The 24,017-nt window shown below is 43.4% G+C and overlaps 1 protein-coding gene and 1 long non-coding RNA gene across 4 annotated transcripts in view; one reads left to right on the top strand and one right to left on the bottom strand.

The window, feature by feature from the left end:
- LOC116588326 overlaps positions 1–14,812 on the bottom strand; it is a 66,972-nt gene extending 52,160 nt beyond the window's left edge. For both annotated transcript variants that reach the window (XR_004284888.1, XR_004284889.1), the window contains exon 1: positions 14,656–14,812. This is a non-coding gene — a long non-coding RNA (uncharacterized LOC116588326). The remainder of the gene's footprint in view (positions 1–14,655) is intronic.
- The window catches only part of IMPG1 (interphotoreceptor matrix proteoglycan 1), a 125,274-nt gene that overhangs the window by 97,396 nt on the left and 3,861 nt on the right, over positions 1–24,017 (top strand). For both annotated transcript variants that reach the window (XM_032339233.1, XM_032339234.1), the window contains 3 exons: positions 327–841; positions 3,338–3,557; positions 20,386–20,566. In XM_032339233.1, the coding sequence (XP_032195124.1) occupies positions 327–841; positions 3,338–3,557; positions 20,386–20,566 (916 nt within the window). The remainder of the gene's footprint in view (positions 1–326; positions 842–3,337; positions 3,558–20,385; positions 20,567–24,017) is intronic.

Consider the following 24,017-nt stretch of genomic DNA (forward strand, 5'->3'; position numbering starts at 1 on the left):
CTACCAGCTGGTCCCTAGGTGTGTTGTTTCTGGGTAAGCAGAAATTTGGGGTTACTGGTGGTCTTTTACTCTCATCGATCTGAAACTACTTGGGCCTGAATACAATGAGTGCGGGGACCCACCCTCTCCTTCCCTAGGTTTGAACACAGGACTGCATGTCCTTTCTATACCAATTTCTTCTTCTTTAAAAATATCACAATAAAACAATCAATGCAAATGCATTTTTTTTTTAAGTTAAGTCTAACGTTAGATTTCCTTTTTTGCTTTCTCTTCTTTGGGGAAAATACCTGGACAAAATGAATTGGACTCAGAAGCTTTTTCCACAGATCATTCTTGGTCTCCTTCTGCTAAGGCCTCTGCTTCGCTATCAGACACTCTACCTTTCTTTACACCATCCAGTATCTTCTCTCTGACTGACCAAAACACCATAGACATAATGCCCGTTGATCAGACGATAGTACCAATCCCAGGACTAATCATCCCCACGGATGGCTATTCTGCCATCAGCCAGTCAGCTCTGGAAATTTCACATTCAACTGCATCTTCAGGCAGCCAAGATAGCGGGAGAGACTTAGACATAATGGATCTAACGAACACTCTCGCCACCTCTGAGGTGCCAAGACTCAGTGGGGATGTTTCTACCGCAGGTCATTTCTTGGAGACTACAACTCCCAGCCCAGCTTTACAGTACATCACCACTAGCTCCATGACCATTGCCCCCAAGGGCCATGAACTGGTGGTGTTCTTCAGTCTGAGAGTCGCCAACATGCCCTTCTCCAACAACCTGTTCAACAAGAGCTCTCTGGAGTACCAAGCTCTGGAGCAACAATTCACACAGCTGGTGAGTAAGCACTGCCTCCAAGTCCATGCACATCCTTTCTTTTTTTTCTACTTTACAAGATCATCACTGGCTGTCTTGAGCAATGAAGGTCACAAGAGACAAGCCTCTGACATAGCTATGGCCGAGGGCATTCAGCTGAAGTGTGGGGATGGATTCAGATCCAATAAGCAAGAAAGTTCTGCTGTGGACAGTCCAGACAGATACTGCCATCCAGCCCCATGAGATCTTATCCTTAAGAACTTTTCATTAAGTTCTTCTTAATGGAGTTTTCCCAGGAATAATACATAACCACTCAAGTACTGAACGTGGAATTTAAAAGCAGTGTGAGCAAGCTCTCCCTAATTACAATGCCACAGGCTGCTTTCCAGCCATCAAATGGAAGGAGTCAAAACCAGAAAGGTCCACAACACATGAGACCAGAGTTCAAGTGTAAGCACTCATTTCTTAGTTACCCTTAAGTTCTCATAAAACTAAAAAATAGCTAAAATGCATATCATCCCTGGTTCCTAACAAAGAAAGTGAGATGATGATCATGATGGCTTATACTTTTGATTATACAATACTCCCAAAGCTCACATGTTTATTTTGTTTCTACATGTACCATAAGAAACACACATATAATAAGACATGCTCAACTCTGTGATATCTGTATATAGTCACAGCCAATTAAAGTACCCAGTGCAAAGACTGTAGAATTTCTGAAAATAACAGAAAAAATATTTGTAAGCTTCATGTAAGTTAAATCATTATACAAATTAAAACCACATAAAAACCGAGGTCTTCAAGTGAACTTTAAAGGAAGACTTTGTGAGGTCTCCCCCCACCCCAGTGAGGTGAGGTGAGTAGATATTGGGACAATCTCAGGGAACAGAGTCCCTGTGCACCTAGCTCAGGTGTATTAATTAGAGTACGTGCTAAGCTTCCATAATGAAGAGATCAAAAATATAGTAACTTAAATATGGTGACAGATGGTAGCTACACTTGTGGTGAGGGTAGCATAACAGACTTGATGAATCACTATGTCGTACAACTGAAACTAATATAACATTGTGTGTCAACTCTACCTCAAAAAAAAAAAAAAAAAAAAGGAATGTAGTAACTTAAATAAGATACAAGTTTATTTCTCTTCAACTTGATGGGCAGGGCAATTCTGCTCTACAGTGTCATCCAGGGACTCACATTTCCTCTGTCTTATAACTCTGACAACCCCAATGGTGTCTCCTCATTCACACAAAGCTGAGTCACCGGTAAATCCTTGTCTCCACGTGTGAGAAGAGGCAAGAGAGGAAGCCCAGGGCAAGCAGTTCCCTAAGAAAGTGAGTGATACCAAATTTCCCCACAACTTTTCCACTCATATTCTGTAGATGGGAACTAGCACATGGCCACACCTTGCTGCAAGGGAGACTGGGAAATGTGGTTTCTAGCCAGGCAGCCTCTTTCCTGTGAAGAGGAAAATGGATTTGGGAGAAGGGAGCAGCTAATGATCTGCCTACAGGGGGGTGGCTATTGGAATGTGGGCAAGGTTAGAGTCAAAATTCTGATGGGGTGGAGACAGAGACAAGAAAAAGTAGTTCTGGGCTAGGCCTGGGAGATTTTAGCTTGCATCTGTGTATTCTCTATATTCATAGGTGTCAATTTATTAAAGAGGAGGTTAACTTTTGGGGCCAAGAACAAGGCCGACACTGCTGAGTTTCAGACATTTCTGGAAAGTGATCTCAGGGGTGGCTGTGGCTCACAATAGGCAGGTGTGGGAATCTGAACCACAGTATGCCCTTAGGCATGCTTTTGAGGTTATTAAATTCCAATTTGGGAAAGTTCCTCAAGGAACCACTTTTTCTTCTTCCTCACAATTCAGATAAGGGCACTGAGGTCCAATACAATGGATGAATGTTTTGATGAAGGTCACACAGCTGGCTGGGGACAGTTTCAGGACTAACAACCAAGTCTTCGGATGGCCAGTCCCTGTTGTTCCTACTGTACGACCTACTGGTTGACCAGGAAGCATGTCCTGCATAGACAGACAAGCTGATATGTAAGCTGTTCCTTCAATAGGTCATTTCAATTGGTTGCTTCCAAATAGACGTCCCATTTATACAGGCATAGGTCAGTCTGCTCCTGAGCTTAGTTTGGAACATGTTTTTATTTGCTTGGATTTTTTTTTTTTTTTTTAGTAACTTAACCTGGCATTCCTGCTTTGCTGATAACATTGGCCTAGATTTTTAAAAATCCTCTGTTCTCACAATTCATCATGAAGAAAATCACTGCCCATCCATCTCAATACACAAACAGAAAGGTGGAAATACGGGACATAATCAGTGCAAATAGATCATTAAATAGTCGTGTTCCGGTCTCCCATTAAATCCAAACACAAAAATAAAGACAATCAAAAAGGAACTGAAATTTATGCCTCAGATAATGAGAAGTGAGTATAAATGGAATTAGCAACAGCTGAGCACTTAGAACACAGTTAAGGGTATACCATCTTTTGTTTTGCAGCTGGTTCCATATCTACGCTCCAATCTGACAGGATTTAAACAACTTGAAATACTTAACTTCAGAAATGGGAGTGTGATCGTGAATAGCAAAATGAGGTTCGCTAAGTCAGTGCCCTATAACCTCACCAAGGCTGTGCAGAGGGTCTTGGAGGATTTTCGTTCTGCTGCAGCCCAACGACTTGAACTGGAGATAGACAGCTACTCTCTCGACATTGAACCAGGTAAAAAAAAAAAAAAAATCCAACCCAGAAAACTGTGGGAGTTTTCTTGGTTTTGATTGTTTGTTTAACACACAGTCTTTGTGAGGCCACAAAGTTTGACTCAGTTTTTGTGAGGCCACAAAAATCAAATTAAAATCCCACTTGTTAAATAACATTTTGGAAGCTAATGGATCACCTTATTAGAAAGATAGGGCCCTAAACCACGCAGGTTCTATTTTCTTACATCAAAGAGCAGAAAACAAGCACACCTCGTGCTTCACAGTCTGGGAGCTTTAATTTCCCCCTCAGAACACAACTTTTGCTGTGCCTTCAGAGATTGTTTTTGTTGTTGTTGTTGTTTAATGTACCCCACAGCCAAGCTACTTTGCATTCTGCTAGAAGTCAGACTCACTTTCTTAGCAAACTGCAGCAACCTGGAGGGTTTCTACCTAAGAAACCTTCCAGTCATAGTTAACTATCAGAACTGCCTCCTAATAACACAATTCAGGATGAAACTAAAACAGTGTCCTGAGGAAAGAAAACTAATCATTAGACCAAAATCCAAACTTGGAAAAAAAAAAAAAAAAAGCCACTGCACCATCAACAAGGAAAGGAGAAAATAATGTCCCTTCCCATTTGTACACCCTAGATCAGCTTCCGTGCTCAGGTTAAAACAGAGAAGTGTTAGATGTGAAGAAAACTTTAGAAGATAATGGGGGTTAGCCCAAAGCTACATAGTAGAAAGCAAATTCTATTTTATATTCGTTCTGATAATAAAACATGCTGTGTGTACCACTGTAACCAGCTATGCCTAAATTAGTGTTGCCATCACTACTTTCAAAATTCTGTTTTCTAACCAATCAAAGGAAGATTTTTTTTTTTTTAATACCCCAGAGTGTGGAGGGGCAAGTCTCCAAATCTACTGCCCCTGCTACATTCTAGTCAGGTTCAAAACAAAGTTTCCTAATTGGTTGTGAATTAGTGAAGTGAATCTTCAACATCCTCTCTAGCTTTCTGTGGACTCACAATGAAGGCCCAGGGAAAAGGGGCCCTGGGCAAAATGCGAACAAAGAGACTCAGTTGGGAGACACTTACCTTTGACAGAACAGAACTTTGAGCAACTTAAAGAAAATTGCCTCCTATTTCAGTAAACAGGATCATTAAAAAGACAGATCACCCTTGGCACTGAGTCTGGGAGTGATTACCTCTGAACAGGGGCAGCTAAGAAAGCCCCAAGGACCCCCTAAGAAATCAAAGACCTCCTAAATGCTGGTAATATACTGCCTCTTCCCCTGAAAACCACCTCAGAACTGAGAAGGAACCATGGGGGTCCCTGCCAATTAGGATCAGGAGACCAGTTTCTCCAGTCAGTTGAAAGCAATGAGCAGGGACCTGTACAGAACTTAGAAAGTGTAACAGAGGTGAGTGTCCAGCCTCCTTCCTCCCTTGGAGAACTGACAGTTGACTTAGAGACCCATCCAACAACATGAGGTCAGCGTAAGGAGCCATGTTGAGACGGGAGAACTCAGGTGTGCTGCTCTGGAGACGGGCTTCTCAGCAAAGGTGCCACTTAAGTAGCGCCTTAGAAAGACAGCAGGAAGCTGGTAACACATTGCCAGGGATGCCAAGGAGACCGTGTGATGTTGGAGGGAAACACAGCACAGCAATGACTTGGGAGGGCCATGAATATGGCCCTTGAATATGAATCCTATGCGCTAATGGCAGCACTCAATTTCCACAACTGGGAAATGGGGATCATAAACAGTTGTGAGGATTAACTGAACAAATCTTCACAACACCCAGTTGTGAACAAGTGTTCACAACTACTACATCACAGCCAACTAAGGAATATTGGTAGTTAATACGGTAACACTGTCCTTAATAACTTTGTGCAAAGGGTCCTTCTACGTAGGGCACCAGTGAGAACAATAAAAAGTACCCTGACAGGGTATTTGTATGGAGGCTGGAACTGAAATTGTGCTTATTTCCTGGGACCAGTTGGACTATGTAGCTTTTCCTCTAAAAAGCCAAAAGCAACCAAAACGAGATGCTGTTAACTTTGGTTTCAGTCCCTGCTGGAGACAAAATTATAGGGAGCTATCCCAGAATTGCCTCCAGACTGCCTCGTCTACTGTGGGGTACATGGGCAATTTATTCTTTTAATGTTAGAACAACAAGGGACTGCCTGGGACATTACCTTACCGCTCTTTCTTACTAGATACTTAGAGAATGAGAAAAATCTGAATTTCTGATACATTGAAAACTCACAGAACAATGGATGGATGGACAGATGGACAGATGGATGAAGTCTGCCAAGAATTGGCTGTAGTGAGCCAGCTAGGACATAAGTAAAGCCTGAACCAAAGGATTTGAGGACAGCAGAGTTAGAAAGCCAAAATAGGATTTTATAAAAGTTAAAAATCTATAACAATGTAACTTTACAAATTCCTCTATATATATACCAAAATGGATAAATCCAATACCTAAAAGGGCTCCTATTTACTGGGAAAAGCCATTGTGCCAACCTGCCCCCAAAAGCATTTCTTCCAATCAATGGGGGCAGGGGTGGAAAGGAAGAAGGTATGAATAGGCGGGGAGTAGAGGTGAGCTCCTCACCACGTCTCTAGAGATCCTGGTTTAATTATTTTCCCAAAGGCAAAGGATAGACTTGCCCAACCAGCAAGTGGTTGATTATCAGACCTTGACCATCTTCTGCATGCTTAATCCAAAACAATAAACATTATCCACCCCCACACAAGACATGAATACATGGAATTCAGTCCCTGCCCGAAAGAACTTGCAGGATGCCCAAAGGGGGATACTTTAGAGTGATCAGACTTCTGCCTGTTTCATTCAAAAAGACTTTGTAATGAGCACTTTCTGATATGCCACTTTCAGCTACAAATTGCTTCAGTTTGGGAATCACTGAAGCATAATGAAGAAAGCACTGAATTTTCCTATAAAATCCCATTTCACTGAGACCCACTGTCTGACGGCAAGAGAGCATTTAGGGCTAGATATTAATGTAGAGAATTCTAGTCCCTCTGGGCTGGTCTCCCCCAGTGAGACAACCTGTGGTGGCTGGTGCTGGCGAGGGCTGAGCAGCCACCAAGGTAGCCAGTACTGCCAAAAAAGAAAATAATAATTTGATGCCACTTGGCAAGATGGTAAGGAAGACTATTCAAGGAGGGCCATCTCGACGGACGTGGGGACCACTGCAGTGGGGTCTTGATGTAGGGGAGAGGGGACTCTCCAGCATGAGCAAGTGGGAATTTATAACCAAAGAGCAGGGTGGAGGGCAGTGGATGGAACTTACTGAGAAAAAATTCTTCTTGCTGAAATTGGACAACGAAGAGGGGAACACTGAAGCTCAAAAGTAGAGACCAAGTTGAGAATTTCCAGGGAGGCTGAGTAGAGCTTGGTCAGCACCAGAGCTGGAGAGGCAGGATGCCAGCCACACACACACACACACACACACACACACACGCACGCATGCACGTATCTGTGGCAGTAGTGCCAGCTGCAGCCCCCTGCAGTAGTGCCCCTGCAGTTGGAAGGGGTTGGGGATGGAGGAAGGAGAGAAGGCCCCCCAAGAGTGAGTAGCAGTCAGGCGCCCACCCCAGTGACAGACCCGCCGACTCCCACCTCATCCTCGCACTGTCCACAGCTCTTCCTTCCTATTCACGTCCTGGCGCAGTCCAGGCAGGGATGGCCCCAACCCTAAAACATTCACCACCACTGCTTCTCAACAGAGGTAATGAACTCTTATGTTTATTAATCCACTTATCTTATAAACCTTCTTGAACCTGAATTTTAAAACGCCATTTAAAACAAAACAAAACAAAAACAAACAAAAAACCTGTAGTTACAGTAAACTGTCTCTAGCGTGAGTGTCTAGCCTGAGTTCTCCTGTATGATTTTAGTTTGGGGGAATATGCACAATATTAGTATTGTGGTCATAGGAAAAAAATGGGTGTCTAGATTTTAAAACAAATTGAGGAAACAAATGTAGATGATTTCCAATAGTTTTCTTCCTTTTTTTTTTTTTTTCTTTAATCTAGAATATGACAGCTATTTTGCTCCTAGGTTTTCAACGTGACTGACTGATCCAGATTTTCTCCTTTTAGTGGTATGCTGGAGTGCAAGCTGTCGTGGTGATTGACAGGCAAGCTGATTAAAATGTCCTCCTAGTACAACCAACCAGTGCAACCAGCTGATCATGCTGCCTCTCAGGTCCCTGCACCCCAAATGAAGATAATTACTTCAGGTTCCTGAAGAACAGGGACTCAAATTCCAATTTACACAGCCCCTGGCTCTCTTGCTAGCATAGTCTTTTCCAGTGTCTAAGGCTCGGGCTGATGTGCAACAGTGCGCAGCTGCCAGCATGTATTAAAAGAGGTCTGAGGGGCACTTAAAATCCCAGATAGTTCCAGAAGGTCATCTAGCAAATACAAGGAACCTCCCTGATTCATGTTTGCTCTTGCCAGTGTTTACTTGAACTCACTGGTACTGGCCCAGTCTGTTGAGAAAACTCCCCTGGAAAGAGAATTAAAAGGGGGAAAACTTTAAAGAGAAAAGGAGGTAGTTGCAGGAGGTACCGTGTGCCGGGAATAAATACCCAGCTTTATCTCTGGGAGAAAATCCCAATAATCTATGCTTGGAAAACAGAAAAGGCATCCTATAATTTTAACCTTTTCCCAACCAGGATGGCCAAATACAGCAACACTTACTTTGTGTCTCACCCTTTGCCCTTCCCTAGCTTCTCTTCTTGGGAGAAACAGGCGATCAGAAGTAGGCTGTGAGACCCTGGAGGTCCCCCTGCCTCATGTCCAATGTTGCCCAGGCCTGGGAGCCACCAGCCCCACCCATCCCTTCCTCGCCCAACCCTTATCAAGGAATAACCCTTAAAATGTGGAAAACGTCATTTTCATACAAACAGCGAGTGATGTATATCAAAGTTTTACCTCACTCATTAATGAGGGAATCATTAGGATGACAAATCTGGTGTGAAGAGGCTCTGGAAAGGGAACTCGACACAGCCAGAGAACAAAGCAGAATGATGAAATAAGGATGTTGTGCTCAATAGAAAACAGAAAGTACCACCCTTTCGTCTTATCCGTTTCCTATACAGTGTAACTTCCTACTCTCTGGAGTTGTAAGACAGCATCACCAAGAGCAAATGGTAAATCAGACAAAGTTGATGCATTTTAGGGGTCAGCAAAATGTGCCTAAAAGGGACAGAGAGTAAATATTTGGCTCTGTGAGCCAAAAAGCAAATGAAGGGTATATTGTAGGTACTTAGATAACCATTTAAAAACCGAAAAACTCTTCTTAGCTTGTAGCCCGTAAAAATGCAGGCAGCTGGCTGAGTTGGCCCACAGGTGATCCCTGTCTGCTGGGGGAGGGTGTGGAGGGGGGGCTTGCTGGGCTTGTTAGTGCTCTAGGATGACTTTTAAGGTTAATGCGGTCCATGTTTCTCTTTGTTTCCTGTTGTTGGATGGTTTTTCTTAAACCACCAGCATCTTACTCCCTCTGGCCCTTATATTTGCTGCTATAGAAAAGTTAGACAAATAAATGATAATACAATCATGATTGGGGCCCCTGTTCATATATTAAGTAGGGGTTATCTGCTACCAGTCAGACACTATTATAGGCACTAGAACCCCAAAAGTGGATCCCTGCCCTCAAGGAGCCAAATCCCTATCAGCCAAGAGAAACAGATATATATGCAAAGAGCTATAATTAAGTTTACCAAATACAATGATCAGGATATGAGCAGAAATATTATGACCCACGAGAGACAGCAATTAATTCTAGAGGCCAGGGTATGTCATGGCAGGCTTTCTCCACAGATGGCGCTGTCGAGTGCGCGATACCTTGGAGAACACCCCCCACCCCCCCACCCCCCACCCCCCCACTCCGTCACCCCGGCTGAGAAGGGCAGGGACGAGCCCCCATCCCTCCCCCCACAAAAGGGCAGGAGGAAGATGCAGACACTTCTGGAAGTTTCAGGGTACTTCCGTTATTTCACTGTGCTAGCAGCTTCAGACGTGAAGTACGGAAAGAAGGGAGCTTAGCCTGGAAGGGAAGGGCGTGCTGAGCCAGTGCATTTGAGGCCAGGATGTCTAAAAGCCCCTGTTGGACCTCTATGCACCACTTTGGTGTCCTGTTTTTCTTTTCTTTTCTTTCTTCCTTTCTTTTTTTATGACTGTGGTCTTTTACAGTTCAATCAAATTTTATAAAAAAACTCAAAAAATCTTCAAACTAGGTACTAAACAGTCCTTAAAGTAGTCTCAAAATTACAAAATTAAAACATATAATATGGGGGAACCTGAGTGACGCAGTCAGTTGATCTCTGGACTCTTGATTTCGGCTCAGGTCATGATTCCACGGTCCTGGGACCAAGCCCCACAATGGGCTCCCCACTGGGTGTGAAATCTGTTTAAGATTCTTGCTCTCTCCCTCTCTCCCTCGCTCACTGCCCCTCCCCCCACCTTGCGTGCACAGGGGTGCACTCTCTCAAAAAAATATATATGTGTGTGTGTGTGTGTGTGTATATATATATATATATATATTTCATCATTCCTAAAATATTGCCAATTTTAAAAATACTTTGCAAAAATATATAACTACAAAAGCTACATAGATTGATTCATTAAAGTTTTTAATGCAGAAAACAAAGTGAAATTAATAAGCTATCTTAAGGACATAAAAATACTCAAAAAAATGTTTTGGGGAAAACCAGTTTTACAGAAATGGACATTCGGTGAACTGACTGCTATCCTATGAAGCAGGTGTCTTGAGGCCAGAGGCCAGCGTGGAAAATACACATTTGGGAAACCTCAGTTGAAACCAGAAACAGGTGAAAAAATGGTCCAGGACAAGGTGTAGGGCAGGAGGAAAGGAGAACTGGGACTGGATCTCTGAGGAACCCCAACACTTAATGGGGAATAGGATTGTCATTGAAAGGAGCCAAAGACGGTGTTGCTGAAGCCGGGGAGAGAAGAGCAGGAGAGAAGGACATTCAGCTATTTCAGCAGCTGTGAGTGAACAATGCATGGCAGTCATTTAAGCAGATCATCCAGAGGTTGCTAGAACCCTTCGGAAAAGCAGTCTACAGAATGGCAAGAGCAGAGGTGAGATCTTAGTGACGTTGGGATGAAGTAGAAAAGGAGACCATCCACATGGCCTGTCCCCCGCCTGTCTCACAATATAGAGCAAGGATCCTACCCTCCCACAGAGACTGGGAGACAGGGGTGCTACTTCTTTGATGCTTACATTTCAGAGGAATGGTTCCTAGGTCCTTGGGGAAGACAGTCTTGAGTTGTAATACTGGCAAGAAGCTTTAAAGAAGATTGATATCTCAAAGGAGCAGAGAATGAATTTACAAGTTTTGTAAACTAGCTACACTAAGAAAAGAGAAGTGAGGGGCCTAGAGTTAGTCAAGCTGAGGGAAGGGTTAAGGCACTCTTGGTCAGAGGACTTAGCATTTCTTTTCTAGCCCTGATTTTATCATATTTACAGGAAATGTCCAAATAGATCACTTATTTAATTCTATTGGCAAAACTTGAGACAAAATCCAGTCAAGTCATTTTCATTTGTTTTTTTCTGGCCTAACATCGAGGTGGAAATGTAGTTTGTCATGGTAATACTGGGAGGGGGAAATATCCCATGGTTACTTTTAGACTAAAGAAGAGAAATTTTGAAACTTCTCATGAGATTTCTAGGTGGGTAGCATTCCACATTCAGATCAGCGTCTGAATTCCTGGCTGTGTCTCTAAATGAGGGCCAGTAATCGGTTAAGCCAAATGACATCTGCAGAGGTACAGACACGTAGGAGAAGTGACACCGTGTTATCGCCGCGTGTGGTTGCCATTCAGCTTTTGAAAACAACCCGAATAAAGGAATCTATGATATAGAAAGTATAAACCAATGTTAGAACTATCTGTGATTTATCAACTGAAAGATGGAATAAATCACAGCTTGCTCACGATTCTGCCGGCATCCTGGCAGCTAGAGTCGTCTTTCATTTAGGCTGCTCTGAAAATTCTTTAGAAGCATATACGGCTTTTATGCCAGTTAGCTGCGCAGGTTGAAGATTTCAACAATGCAAAACTACACATACTTATTCAAACTCACTCTCTCCTTGAATTCTCAAAAATTCTCTTCGAAAATGGGGAGATTTCAAGGCTGGTAAATGGTGAACACTGAAATTAATTATACACTGGCATCCGGGATGCCTCCAGCCAGAACAAACCCTTTAGTGGCCAGCTCTGGAAAGGTCATAGATGTCACGTATCGCAGTAGTGACCATAAAAACAATAACGGCTACTAGTAATTGACGTTATTTTTAATCTTAATAAATAACTATGAAAAGTAGGTATTTCTCCTCATTATACAGAGAAACTGTATCTTAGAGAATTTTAAGTAACTTAACACTTGTCACACAATCACTGAGGGCTGCAGCTGGAACTTGGTAGCAGTTTTGTGTGCTTTCTTCAAGTCTGTCTATTGCCTCTTTATAGTCAGTCTTTTTTTTTAAAGATTTTATTTATTTATTTTTGTGAGAGAGAGCGAGCATGAGCAGGGGGAGGGGCAGGGGGCGAAGCAGACTCCCTGCCGAGCAGGGAGCCCTATGCAGGACTCATCTGAGGATCCTGGGATCATGACCTGAGCCAAAGGCAGACGCTTAACGATGGAGCCACCCAGGCGCCCTATAGAGTCTTATCAACCCTCTTACTGGGTATACAAATGTTGTTTAATCTACTTAGAAAAAAATGACAACACACAAGTTTAATTAGTCCTAAATGAACTGTTAGATTTCACATTTCACCAAGTGAAATTTCTTATAATATTTTGTTATACTTTTAGAATGCCAAAAAAAAAAAAAGAAAAGAAAGAAAAAAGTTCACTTTCAGAAACAAAAGTCCTGAACTTCTTAATGTCCCCTTCACAGGTACTCCCGGCTCTGCTAGGAATGTCCCTTCTGAGCTGAGGCACCCACAGGAATTCTTCCAGGAGACACTCCCAGCCTCTGCCCCCCATTCCCCGCCCCACCCTCCCCTAACCCACCCCCATCCTGACTCTGGCCTCCTCTCTTGTTTTTCCACTGTTACTGCCCTGTGCGTCCTGGGATGCCATCATGGGGATTTTCTGCTCACGCCTGCTTCCATTAGGGAACCCCAGCATTGCCTAGACCTCCAGGTACCTTTAGCCCTCTCCAGAGTTTCAGCCAGGGTCCTCATTCCACATGTGAGTTTAAGATGCTCCTGGAATCCTTCACGGAACCCCTGAATGCAAAGCCTGCATGGAAGCGTGGGCTTCAGCCCTGCTGTCAGGCCGCCTCCCACAGCCCCTGCTCCAAGAGCGCTCCATCCACCAGCTGATTCCTGGGACATTCAAATCCTAACACCAATGCATCCAAAATGCCTCAGTGTGGCAAACAGGAATAATGAGCGAGAGCAGAAAGAATCCTTTAGTCTCTGAGCCAGGACAAGATGTGTAAGGGCATTCACACATCCGTTCACAGAAGGAAGAGATTCTGAGTACCTACGCTAAACAGTTTGTGATTATTGTTCTTAAGAACGGTGGATGATTAAAATGAAACCCGAGATTTTTCACATTACATGTCCCTTTAACCCAGAAAGAACTCCTGTTAGTAACTCACTCAATTCCACAAATGTGCGTTAATTAATCTCCAACCACATGCCTGGTGCTGTATCATTGAGTGATTATTCTCTAATCCTGTCCTTCCGCTCTAAAGCAGGAGCAAAACATGTTTTGGCCAATAATAAAACAATGAAGTATTAACTTAGGTTATAGATTCTTCTTAACCTTATTTTGATCACTGAGTTCCATGAAGAGTTCTAGAGGGACATGTCCCAGTAATGTCCAGCTGTGAGGTTCCCTTAGGACACCTAGAACGGGAGATAGATATTTGAGCTTCAAGGACATTAGCGATTATCTGGTTTAAATAACCCATTTTATAGAAGGGCTGAGTGGGACTAAAGATGCTAAGCTACATTCCCAAGGGCACAGACTGTTCCCGGGGTGGTTCCTCCACCCAGGGCACTTTCCTGGAGGCAGCAACGCTGACAGCAGCCATAAGCCAACCCACTCCCTCCGCTGGTCCAGCAAATCCTGGAATATTCTCAGGATTTGGGAAAATAAACCAGCTGGGCCTATGTGGAAGGTGAGGTCCCTGCACAGAGCTCAAAAGAACCCTTAGGGGATAGGCACAGCCATACAAATTACTGAGTGCTGAGCACCAAACACTGTATTTTTGGCAACCTTCCCATCTTAAGAAGGAGGTAGACCACCAATGCTGCATTAAGATTTTGTGAGCTCAAGGCCTTTCATGAATATTAATAAAAAATTAACATTAATTACTAAAAATACTTAAAATCAGGGGGTCCTGGGTGGCGTAGTCAATTCCACCCCAGTGTCTTGGTTTCCGATCAGGTAATGATCTTAGGGTCCTGAGGAGTCCTGAGATCGAGTCCCGACTCCGCACAGTCCGCTTGAAACTCCGTCTCCCCCTCCTGCTGCGGCTCGTGATCTCTCCCTCTCTCTCTCAAATAGATTTTTTTAAATCTTTAAAGTCAGTCAAAAAATCAATAAAAGTAAAAATATGTAAAATTATATCTTATGATTATTGGTATAAAGACGAATACCCAGCGTGGATTATATTGTGGGGTTTTTTTCGGATTTTAAAGAATTTAAAACATGTTGAGTACTTAGAAGTATGGTGAGCTAAGCAGGTGTCCTGCGCCCTGCGTACTGCCAGTGACTGGGATGGGTAGGTTTGTCATCCACTCATGCTCTGGGCAAAGAGAAACCCGGACCTCACAACCTTGGCAATGAGCTGGGAGGGGAGGGAGAGATGGCGCTACAGCTCCCCCCACCCAGCCCTTCCCCACCCCCACCCTGCAGCGGCAGGTGCGCGCACGTGGCCGGGTTTACTCCCTCTCCATCCGCGGGAAATCTAGTCACCGCGTCCAGGAGTGAGGCTTGGTGAGGCTGGGCGCCGGGGCGCGTGAGGGTCCCCCCTGCCTCGAACTCCGGAGCCCTAGGTCTGCCTTTTGGGAACGGGAAAAGGTGATCCAGGAGTTTCCGCTACCTTCCCCCAGCCTGTCGCGGTCATCTCGCAGTACTCATGGCTCTATCAGCCGTCCCTTGGAGCTCCTTCCGCCACCGCGCGAGTTCCTTCCAGATTTCTCTTCCCTCCACCCGCGCGCACCGCACAGTGGTTTTTAGGAAGACCGAAAGCAGTTGGGGCTCCTACAGTTTCATCCCCGAAGTCTCTTCCTACTTGTTTTGCTATTGAGCGCCATCTAGCGAACACTCGGTGTCATCACACTGAAGAGGGCTCCTGGAGCCGGAGGAGAGGCGTCCAACAGGTCGCCACCCAGGCCAGCCCAGGGGAAGCCTGAGTTTCAGCCAAATTGAGCTGAAATCTTGCCTTAGGACCGGACCCTGTCAAAAGCGATGCTTCCATTCCTGTCCAACACGTGAATGTTGCCACAGAGCGCAAGAGAAGGGCATCATGAAATTATAAAGAACGATAAAGAACAGGGCAAAAAGGCAATCAGTCAGTACACAGCCCCAAGGTTGGGGGGACAAGTGGCAGGACTGACTGCTGTATGTGGGAAAGGGGCGCCGTGCAATGAACTGGAGCTGGTGACATGCGCACCACAGACCCTCAGAGGCCTGAGAGACTGGGAGATCCTTTTATCGGGCCTGACAAGCATGACAAGAAGTTTGAGAAAGACAGCCTTGGACATCAGGGACCTATGAATTTATAAACTGCTTGGTGACCAAGACCATAATCTTTTTAATGTTAACTGTAAAATGCCTCAAAGTGTTCCCTGCAGGCAAGGGACATTTATTTAAATGGCTTCTATCACATGATAAAGAGCTAAGGGACATCCTCATGAGGCAGTTGGGAATGCTTTTCAGGACCTTTGGGATAGAGATAAAAGACGTTACATAAGCAAATCCAGGGAGAAACTGATAAAGAAAATGTGCTTACGCTGTACATCTCGGAATGACACACATATGTCCAGGCCCCGCTTAGCAGCTCACTTCCTTCAAGCCGTGTCCATTGCTGTCACATTGAGCAACAGGAACAAATGTGGAGTTACTGTAGTGTCAGACTGTACTTCTCTAAGGAAACATTCTGCCTAATGAAAGAGTTTTGGCAGACCATGGTTTTGACCTTCTGTTTAGTTAAGAGAGCCTTTGTTCAAAGGAAAGCATTTGTGGAAGTCTAATATGTGAACTGGTAAGAGGGGAGACGCTGGCATGTTTGGGCCTCTCCCTACCCCCACCATCCCTTGTCAGCCCCTTGGGTCTCCTGGAAACCCCATATTGGAAAACCATTAGAATGGTGTCAAAAGCTGAACATTGTAAGCAGACGTACAGATGCTAGTCTGGGGCTACACTTTCTAGCTAAAATGGACTTCGGGTTTCTCACTTATGAAAATGAGGGCAGTGATATCTGCTTTGGAAGGTGGTTATGCATATGAGTGAAGACATGCTTGAAGTGCCCAGCACACTGCCAAACACAAAATGGCCTCAATAAATGTGAGCTCCCTGTTCCTGTAAGTAACTGTCATTGCACTCCTGGTGAAACTGGAGGTTCAGGATCGTGATCCCTAGTGGGTGTGGTACAGGCTCTTGAAGAAACCTTTCTATAGTGCCAACCATAAAAATAACGTATTGGAAGAGGGCTTAAGCAAATTGGGGAAGCTAAGGCAATTATCGGCCAACTAGTCTATGCACCAATCATGAGGACTTCTTCAAATCCACACACAACTTGATTATGACTTGAAAATATTCTTCTAGAAAAAATGGCATCTGGTTCCACTCTTCCTCATCAACTACTGATCTCCAGTCAGAGTCCTCCCTCTTTCCAAGCTACAGATGTTCAGAAAAGAGCACTGCAGGTTGTTGTTACCTAATGTTCACACTGTCAGTATTGACCAAATGAAGAGCAGACGGGGGAAGTTCAGACTGATTCTGTGCAAATTTTGTTTTGTGCAAAGGCTTGGGGACATATTAAGGAGGAGGCAAATAGTCGTATAGCCTAACGGTGACTGATGGATGAGTCCCTCATTCTAAGGAGAAATGTCTTTGGGATATGACAAGGAAAGAAATAACAGTAGAGGGAAAGCTTCGCTTAAAAATATTCTACAAAATTTTCACCCGTTGTACAATGTTTTCTCTTCCATGGCCCTTCCTCCCCATCATCAGCCTCATCCAGTTCTCAGTCTTTGCCTTTAGCCCAAAGTTGTAGGGGCCCCTCCGAGACTGGTGGGTAAGTAGAGGACCATCAACACAGCTAGGAACAGTATTTTTGAGATATAGTAATGGAAACAGTACCGTCTGCTTCACAAATTACATTTCTATATATGATCTCTTCTATTAACGATTCTAATTAACCGTAATTGCCTTTTCATGCCTGATCCCACAGCGCCCCCTCCTGGCTCTTTCCTTCCCTGGCACTTCCTCCTCACGCAGAGAACCCGCACAAACAGCCTTGGGCTTTGCAAAGCTCAACTTCGGAGTCTCGGCTTCCTCATCAGCAAAGTGAGCCAGTTCGTGAGAAGGTTCTAAAATACCTTTCATCTCTAACACTCTATCTAAAATGTAAAATTTTATATAAGGTTAAAATTAAAATCTTAAGCAATTAGTTGGCCTGAAATTCTTAGTGCTGAAGATTCTGAAGGGCCAAGTTGATATTTGTTGAGTCAACGAGTGTTGTCTTAGTTACCCAGGAAAGTGTACACAGCAAACACACAGCGAACAAAAACTAAGCTCCGTGAAGTCTCCTACTTCTCTGTAGACTGGTTCTGAATCCACAACACAGGGAAAGCAAGTTATCTATAAACTAGGTGCATTTGTTCTTCAAATATATCTGATCCAGGGCCTTCAAATGTGGATAAATTTATTTCTCAAGACAGTGTTGCCTTATTGTGTTCTGTTTGGCATTACTGGTGCCTAGACTATGCCTGAGCGGCCTGAAGGAAATGAGAATAAAATAGTAATTTTTTTTTTAATGGGGAACTCATTTGGTTATCACACATTTACTCTTCAGAGGGTTAGAATCTGTGCGGGCCGTCAGCTTTCCTAGTTGATACATTTCTCTGGGGCAGAGAGAAGGAAATGGAGCTCCGACTATTCCCTCTAACTTCTGTTATCAAGACGGTAAGTGTTGAGTGTAAGGTTGCTGACAGCTGTTATTTATTAAGCCAGGCCCTGATGTGAATCGCCTGGGTTGTCCGGGTAAATCTGAGTCATTTTCTAAACAGTGACAAGGATCCTATAACATGGCGAGCTTTAGAACTTTCAAGCAGAGGAAGCCAGTTCACATAAGTGAGGCCTGCTTGTCCATAAGGGACCCTCATGCTGCAGATACAAGTTCATGTGAAGTCTTTTAGCAGGTCTACCTGCTAGGAGACCAAAACAAGTGTTTTCCAGGATCTGCTCTTGCCCACAGCTTGGGGTGGTTTTACTAATCTCACGCGCTTTCACTTCTGGACCACTAGGAGGCGCTGGATCGGAGCCGCGAATAGAAGTGTTCTTTGGAATTCTCACCCCACAACCTGAACCCCAGTGACCCTAGGTAGAGCTTCTGCGGGCAGTATACTTGGCAAAGCTGCTGACTGTGTTCTCCACTTGAAGATTCACAATAGACATTAGCTTATTAATGACCCTAAGAAACTTTAATGTAAAAAGAGAAGGGGGTAAGTTTGAAGGGAAGAGAGAGAAAGAGGAACAAGGGAAAGAGAGAAACCTGTTAAATTTATTTTACCCTGCATTGGGGGGGGGGGGGGCGGTATTTAGCCACCAACCTCTTAGTATAAAACCTGTTAAGTCCTGCTGAATTAGAGTTCTACAGATGTTCCCTCCTGGAAAACACAGAACCAGATGACCACTTGAAAGCATCCTAACCCTGACAGTTCTATTACGTATCTTCTAATGGACAATTCTGATGAGACCCTTCCTTCGACCAGAAATCCTCCATGGCTTCCCCCTGCCTATAGAGTCCAATTCCTTAGCATGGCCTTCAAGAACTACCAGAAAATTGGCCTTAAGTTACCTTTCCAATCTGGGTTCCCTTCTTTCCTGCCCGTGAGTGTCTGCTGCCCCCAGAGTGGATCTTGTAGGCTCTCTTATCTGTTGCTTTATCACCTCTGTGCCTCTGTTCATGCTGCCGGGTCCAGTTGGGATGCCTTTTATAGTCTTTGCACATACAAATGCCAATCACTTTAAATAAACAAAACAATGACCTCCTCTCTAATTTATATTTAGAGCTCATCTTTACAGCCCTTATACTAGACAAGGTACTGGGCTTTTCATATAGAAATATCTGTCTATATTTCTTACCTTCCCCTAGGCTTCTTGGAAGGACAGCTTTATGCATGGCTACCTGTGCACTAGCTCCTTGCACAGAATAGGTTCTTTTTTTTTTTTTTTTAAGATTCTATTTTTTTTTTTATTTGACAGACAGAGATCACAAGTAGACAGAGAGGCAGGCAGAGAGAGAGGAGGAAGCAGGCTCCCTGCGGAGCAGAGAGCCCCATGTGGGGCTCGATCCCAGGACCCTGGGATCATGACCTGAGCCGAAGTCAGAGGCTTTAACCCACTGAGCCACCCAGGCACCCCCAGAATAGGTTCTTATGGAAAGAATAATCTGAAGGTTAAATGACTGCTGGGATTCAACAGGATTCCCTCCCAGGGCAGATAGAGCAATGGTCTGAGGACCAGAGGCCTGTTCTGGTTCTGCCATCAGCATGTGGGGACTCGGACCATTCGCTTCTCTGCCTGACAACTTAGTGTGCTCACCTGTGTAAAAACAGGGGAAAGGGTACCTGGGTGGCTCAGTCCATTAAGCACCTGCCTGGGGCTCAGGTCATGATCCCCGGGTCCTGACTGAGCCCTGCGTCAGGCTCCCTGCTTAGCCTGCTTCTCCCTCTCTGCCCTTCACTCCGTCTCCTGCTGGCACATGCTCTCTCTCTCTCTTTCTCCCAAATTAATAAATAAAATCTTAAACACACACACACAAACAAAAACAAAAAACAAGGAAAAGCTGGCAGGGGGCCACAGGCCTTCTGGATCTAAATATTCTGAGATTCCCTTGACTTATAATCCAGTTTACAAAAAAATTTGAGACAATGCTACCGAATTTAGAATATCAGAGAACAATCAACAAAAAGCAAAAACAGAGACTAGAGATCTATTTGAACTTTAATAGACGATAAACTATTAATCCAAAGGAAAGATCTCTAACAAGGGACTAATAGTGAGGAAATTGTCCTGAGTTCTCAAAACTGTCCACATACATGTCTACTTGACTACTTTGTAAGGTAGACCTGGTCTTAAATATATACTTTCAGAACTCATCTCTGCAGAAAATGCTTACTTTAAAAACCTAGCAAACAAAAATCTTAATTCTCTAATGCACTGGTTCCCTAATGTGCCCGCCAGATGCATCAGCCCCTGAGACCTCCTTGGAAATACAGATTCTCAGTCGCCATCCCAAGCCCTCTGCTTCCAAAACACTGAGGATGGGGCCAGGAACCTGTGTTCTAACAAGGCCTCTAGCTGATTCGGATGCCCAACTAAGTTTGTGCACAATTATATTCTGAGTAAATATGTTCTCACCTGTGTCCATAAACTCAAAAAGAGAGAAATGTGCATTTCACTTTTCAGTCTGTCATCACTACTGGACAATCACTCCAAAATGGAGTGATGGCCAATATCTCTGGTCTCTGGCCTTTGATTTCCACCAGTTCCTCCGCTTGGGCAGCTATGTATCCACTAAAATCTGGTCCCTCTCTTACAGCCGACCAAGCAGATCCCTGCAAATTCCTGGCCTGTGGCGAATTTGCCGAGTGTGTAAAAAACGAGCGGACCGAGGAAGCGGAGTGTCGCTGCAGGCCAGGGCGCCAGCACCACCGGGACTCGGGCCTCTGTGGCCCCACCGAGGAGTGTGAGGTCCTGCAGGGAAAGGGAGTTCCATGCAGGTAGGTTGAGCACAGTCACTTACAGATCCAGGAATTTGCTCTTCTTGCTTTTGAGAAACCTGTCTTTAGAAGGAATGTGTACGTTCCTCTAAACCCATGGTTCTCCGTCTCCAGTGAACATCAAAATCTCCCAGAGGAGGACTTCTTTAAACACATGGCCGGCTTCTGCCAAGTTTTTTTGATGCACTAGGTCTGGGTAGGGCCCAAGTAAGGCTGCTGCTGCCGGTCCAGGGACCACACTTCAAAGCCACTGCTCCAGCCTCGCAGCCGTATTGCATTAAGACCAATAGGGAAGGGAAAAGAGCCTGCATCAGCTTCAAGACCCAATACCGTGCGGTCTCCTTCATTAATTGGTGTTGAAGCATGTGTGTGTGTGTGTGTGTGTGTGTGAGAGAGAGAGAGAGAAAGATACTTGTTTTTTTCCTATTTGTAAATACAGCTTTCATCATGAGAAATTTGGAAAATACAGAATTATGAGGAAAAAAATGTGATATTCATATTAATTCTTATCTTTTGATGTACATGTTTATACAGAATGTTTACGTAGAATGTCCTAAAGCAAAGTGGAATCAGACTGGCTTCTTCTTTTATACTCAGCTCTTTCACATAGAGCATTCCCCAATGTCATTAAATATTTTCTGTACCATCATTTTTAATGATTTTTTTAAAGATTTTTATTTATTTATTTGACAGAGAGAGACGGGGAGAAAGGGAACACAAGCAGGGGGAGGGGGAGAGAGAGAAGCAGGCTTCCCGCTGAGCAGGGAGCCTGATGCAGGGCTCATTCCCAGGACCCTGGGATCACGACCTGAGCCGAAGGCAGACGCTTAATGACTGAACCACACAGGGGCCATTTTAATGATTAAATAGTAGTCTATTCAGTAGATACATGTTTAATGCATCCTTTATTTCCAACAGAAAGGTTAAAAGAAGCTCTTAAGACGAGGAAAAGAATGCGAGATATTACTGGCCTTCTATTCATGAACCAGACATTAGGGTGTAGGTGGTGTTATGAATGATCAGGGGACACAGAGACTCCTTACTCTTCTACAAATCCTGTGACACCCAGATCAAGTCCATACTGTGCACTCGGCCCTGGAGAGCTTCTTCCTGAGCCTGTCTCACCTTTCCCAGCCAAGTCTCTCCGGTGACACACTCTGGAACATCTCAGTGGTGATCAGTTTAGACCCATATCTTGAGTAGATAATCCTGTGTTTGTTTTTACTTCCTCCCATTTATTCTAGTGGCCACCGTCTCTAGTTTCCTACCAGGGAGCTCATGGCCATCTGCTTTACTCCATCAACAAGAAGCTAGAGAGGTTTAGCCTTTCTCTTCATGAAAGTACCTGTTCTTTCAAAGTATTAACACTTTAAAAGACAATGATTTAACCCAGTGATGGTTAAGAAGCAATATTCTGGAGTCAGACAAATAATGATTAAAATTTTGGCTTCGGGACGCCTTGGTGGCTAGTTGGTTAAGTGCCTGCCTTCGGCTCAGGTCATGATCCCAAGGTTCTGGAATTGAGCCCCACATCAGTCTCCATGCTCAGCGGTGAGTCTGCTTCTCCCTCTGTCTGCTATTCCCCCGCTTGTGCTCTCTATCAATTAAACAAATAAATAAATCTTTAAAAACTTTTTGGCTTAGCAACTTACTAATCAAGTCACCTTGGACCAATTACATCTCCAAATCTCAATTCCCTCATTTGATAATGAGACTAATAAAACCCATCTATTGGGTTACTGCAAAGGGTGTATGAACTTCTGTTTATAAAGCATCTTTACAAAGAACATAAAGCACAAGAGTATCCAAGTGAGTGAGGATTATGATAATGCTGTCAACTTTCTCCAAGTTAATCTCAAATAAAATTCCAATAGGATTCTAAATGGAATTTGACATTCTGGTTCTAAATTTGCTCTGGAAATGAAAATGTAGAACAGAAAATCTTGAAGTAGAATGATGGAGAGGTTACTCTGTAGGGTAGTAATATTTAAAATAATATTTAGGGGGCACCTAAGTGGCTCAGTGGGTTAAAGCCTCTGCCTTCAACTCAGGTCATGATCCCAGAGTCCTGGGATCGAGCCCCACATCGGGCTCTCTGCTCAGCAAGGAGCCTGCTTCCTCCTCCTCTCTCTGTCTCTCTCTCTGCCTGTCTCTCTGCCTACTTGTGATCTCTGTCAAATAAATAAATAAATAAATAAATAAAGTTAGTTATTTATTTATTTATTAAATAAATTTAGTTATCAAATAAATAAAGTCTTTAAATAAATTTATCTTATTTTTAAATAAATTTAAATAAATTTATTTATCAAATAAATATATTTATTTTAAAATAAATATATATTTATTTTATATATATAATAAATATATAAATATATAAAAAATAAAAATAAAAGTCTTTAAAAAATAAAAATAAAATAAAATAATATTTAGAACACTAAGACAGACAGTAAGTACACAGAACAAATATGTATGTGTGTGTATATATATATAAATATATAAAAATATATGTGTGTGTGTTTGTATATATATATACAAACACACACACACACACACACATATATATACATGCCCCAAATAGACCCTTATATTTAGAGAACTTATCTTAACAAGAGTTTCAAATCAGTAGAGAAAGTATGGACTGTCAGTAATAGTTAGAATACAATTGGCCTTCCATTTAGAAAATAAAATAAAATTAGTTTTTTTACTATACACAAATCAATTCTGTATCAAAGATTAAAACAAAATCAAAACGTTGAAAATGTGAGGAAAACTTTTAAGATTTTATTTATTTATTTATTTATTTGACAGACAGAGATCACGAGTAGGCAGAGCAGCAGGCAGAGAGAGAGGAGGAAGCAGGCTCCCCATCAAGCAGAGAGCCCGATGCGGGGCTTGATCCCAGGACCCTGAGATCAATCATAACCCTAGCCGAAGGCAGAGGCTTTAACCCACTGAGCCACCCAGGCGCCCCAGAAAACTATTTTTTTTTAAAGATTTTATTTATTTGACAGAGAGTCAGAGAGAGAGGGAACACAAGCAGGGAGAGTGGGGAGGGAGAAGCAGGCTCCCCGCTGAGCCAGGAGACCCATGTGGGACTCCATCCCAGGACCCTGGGATCATGACCTGAGCCAAAGGCAGACGCTTAATGACGGAGCCACCCAAGGAAAACTATTTTTAAAACTACGTCTATAATCCTGAGCTAAAAAAGCCTTCCCTAATTAAGACACCAATCCCAGACGGCTTTAAGAAGAGGATTTCCACAGAGGGAAAATCACCATAAATAAAGTTAACATATTAACAAAGTGGGGGAAATATTGATAACCTATCTTATAGAGGTTGAAAATCCATAATAATCAGAGCTCCTACACATCAATAAAAGACAAACACACTGATATTATTAAAATGGGCCAAGAATACAGAAGTGCAATTCATAGAAGAAATCGAGATGACC

The sequence above is a fragment of the Mustela erminea genome, chromosome 4 (genome assembly GCF_009829155.1).
Source record: "Mustela erminea isolate mMusErm1 chromosome 4, mMusErm1.Pri, whole genome shotgun sequence".
Lineage (NCBI taxonomy): Eukaryota > Metazoa > Chordata > Mammalia > Carnivora > Mustelidae > Mustela > Mustela erminea.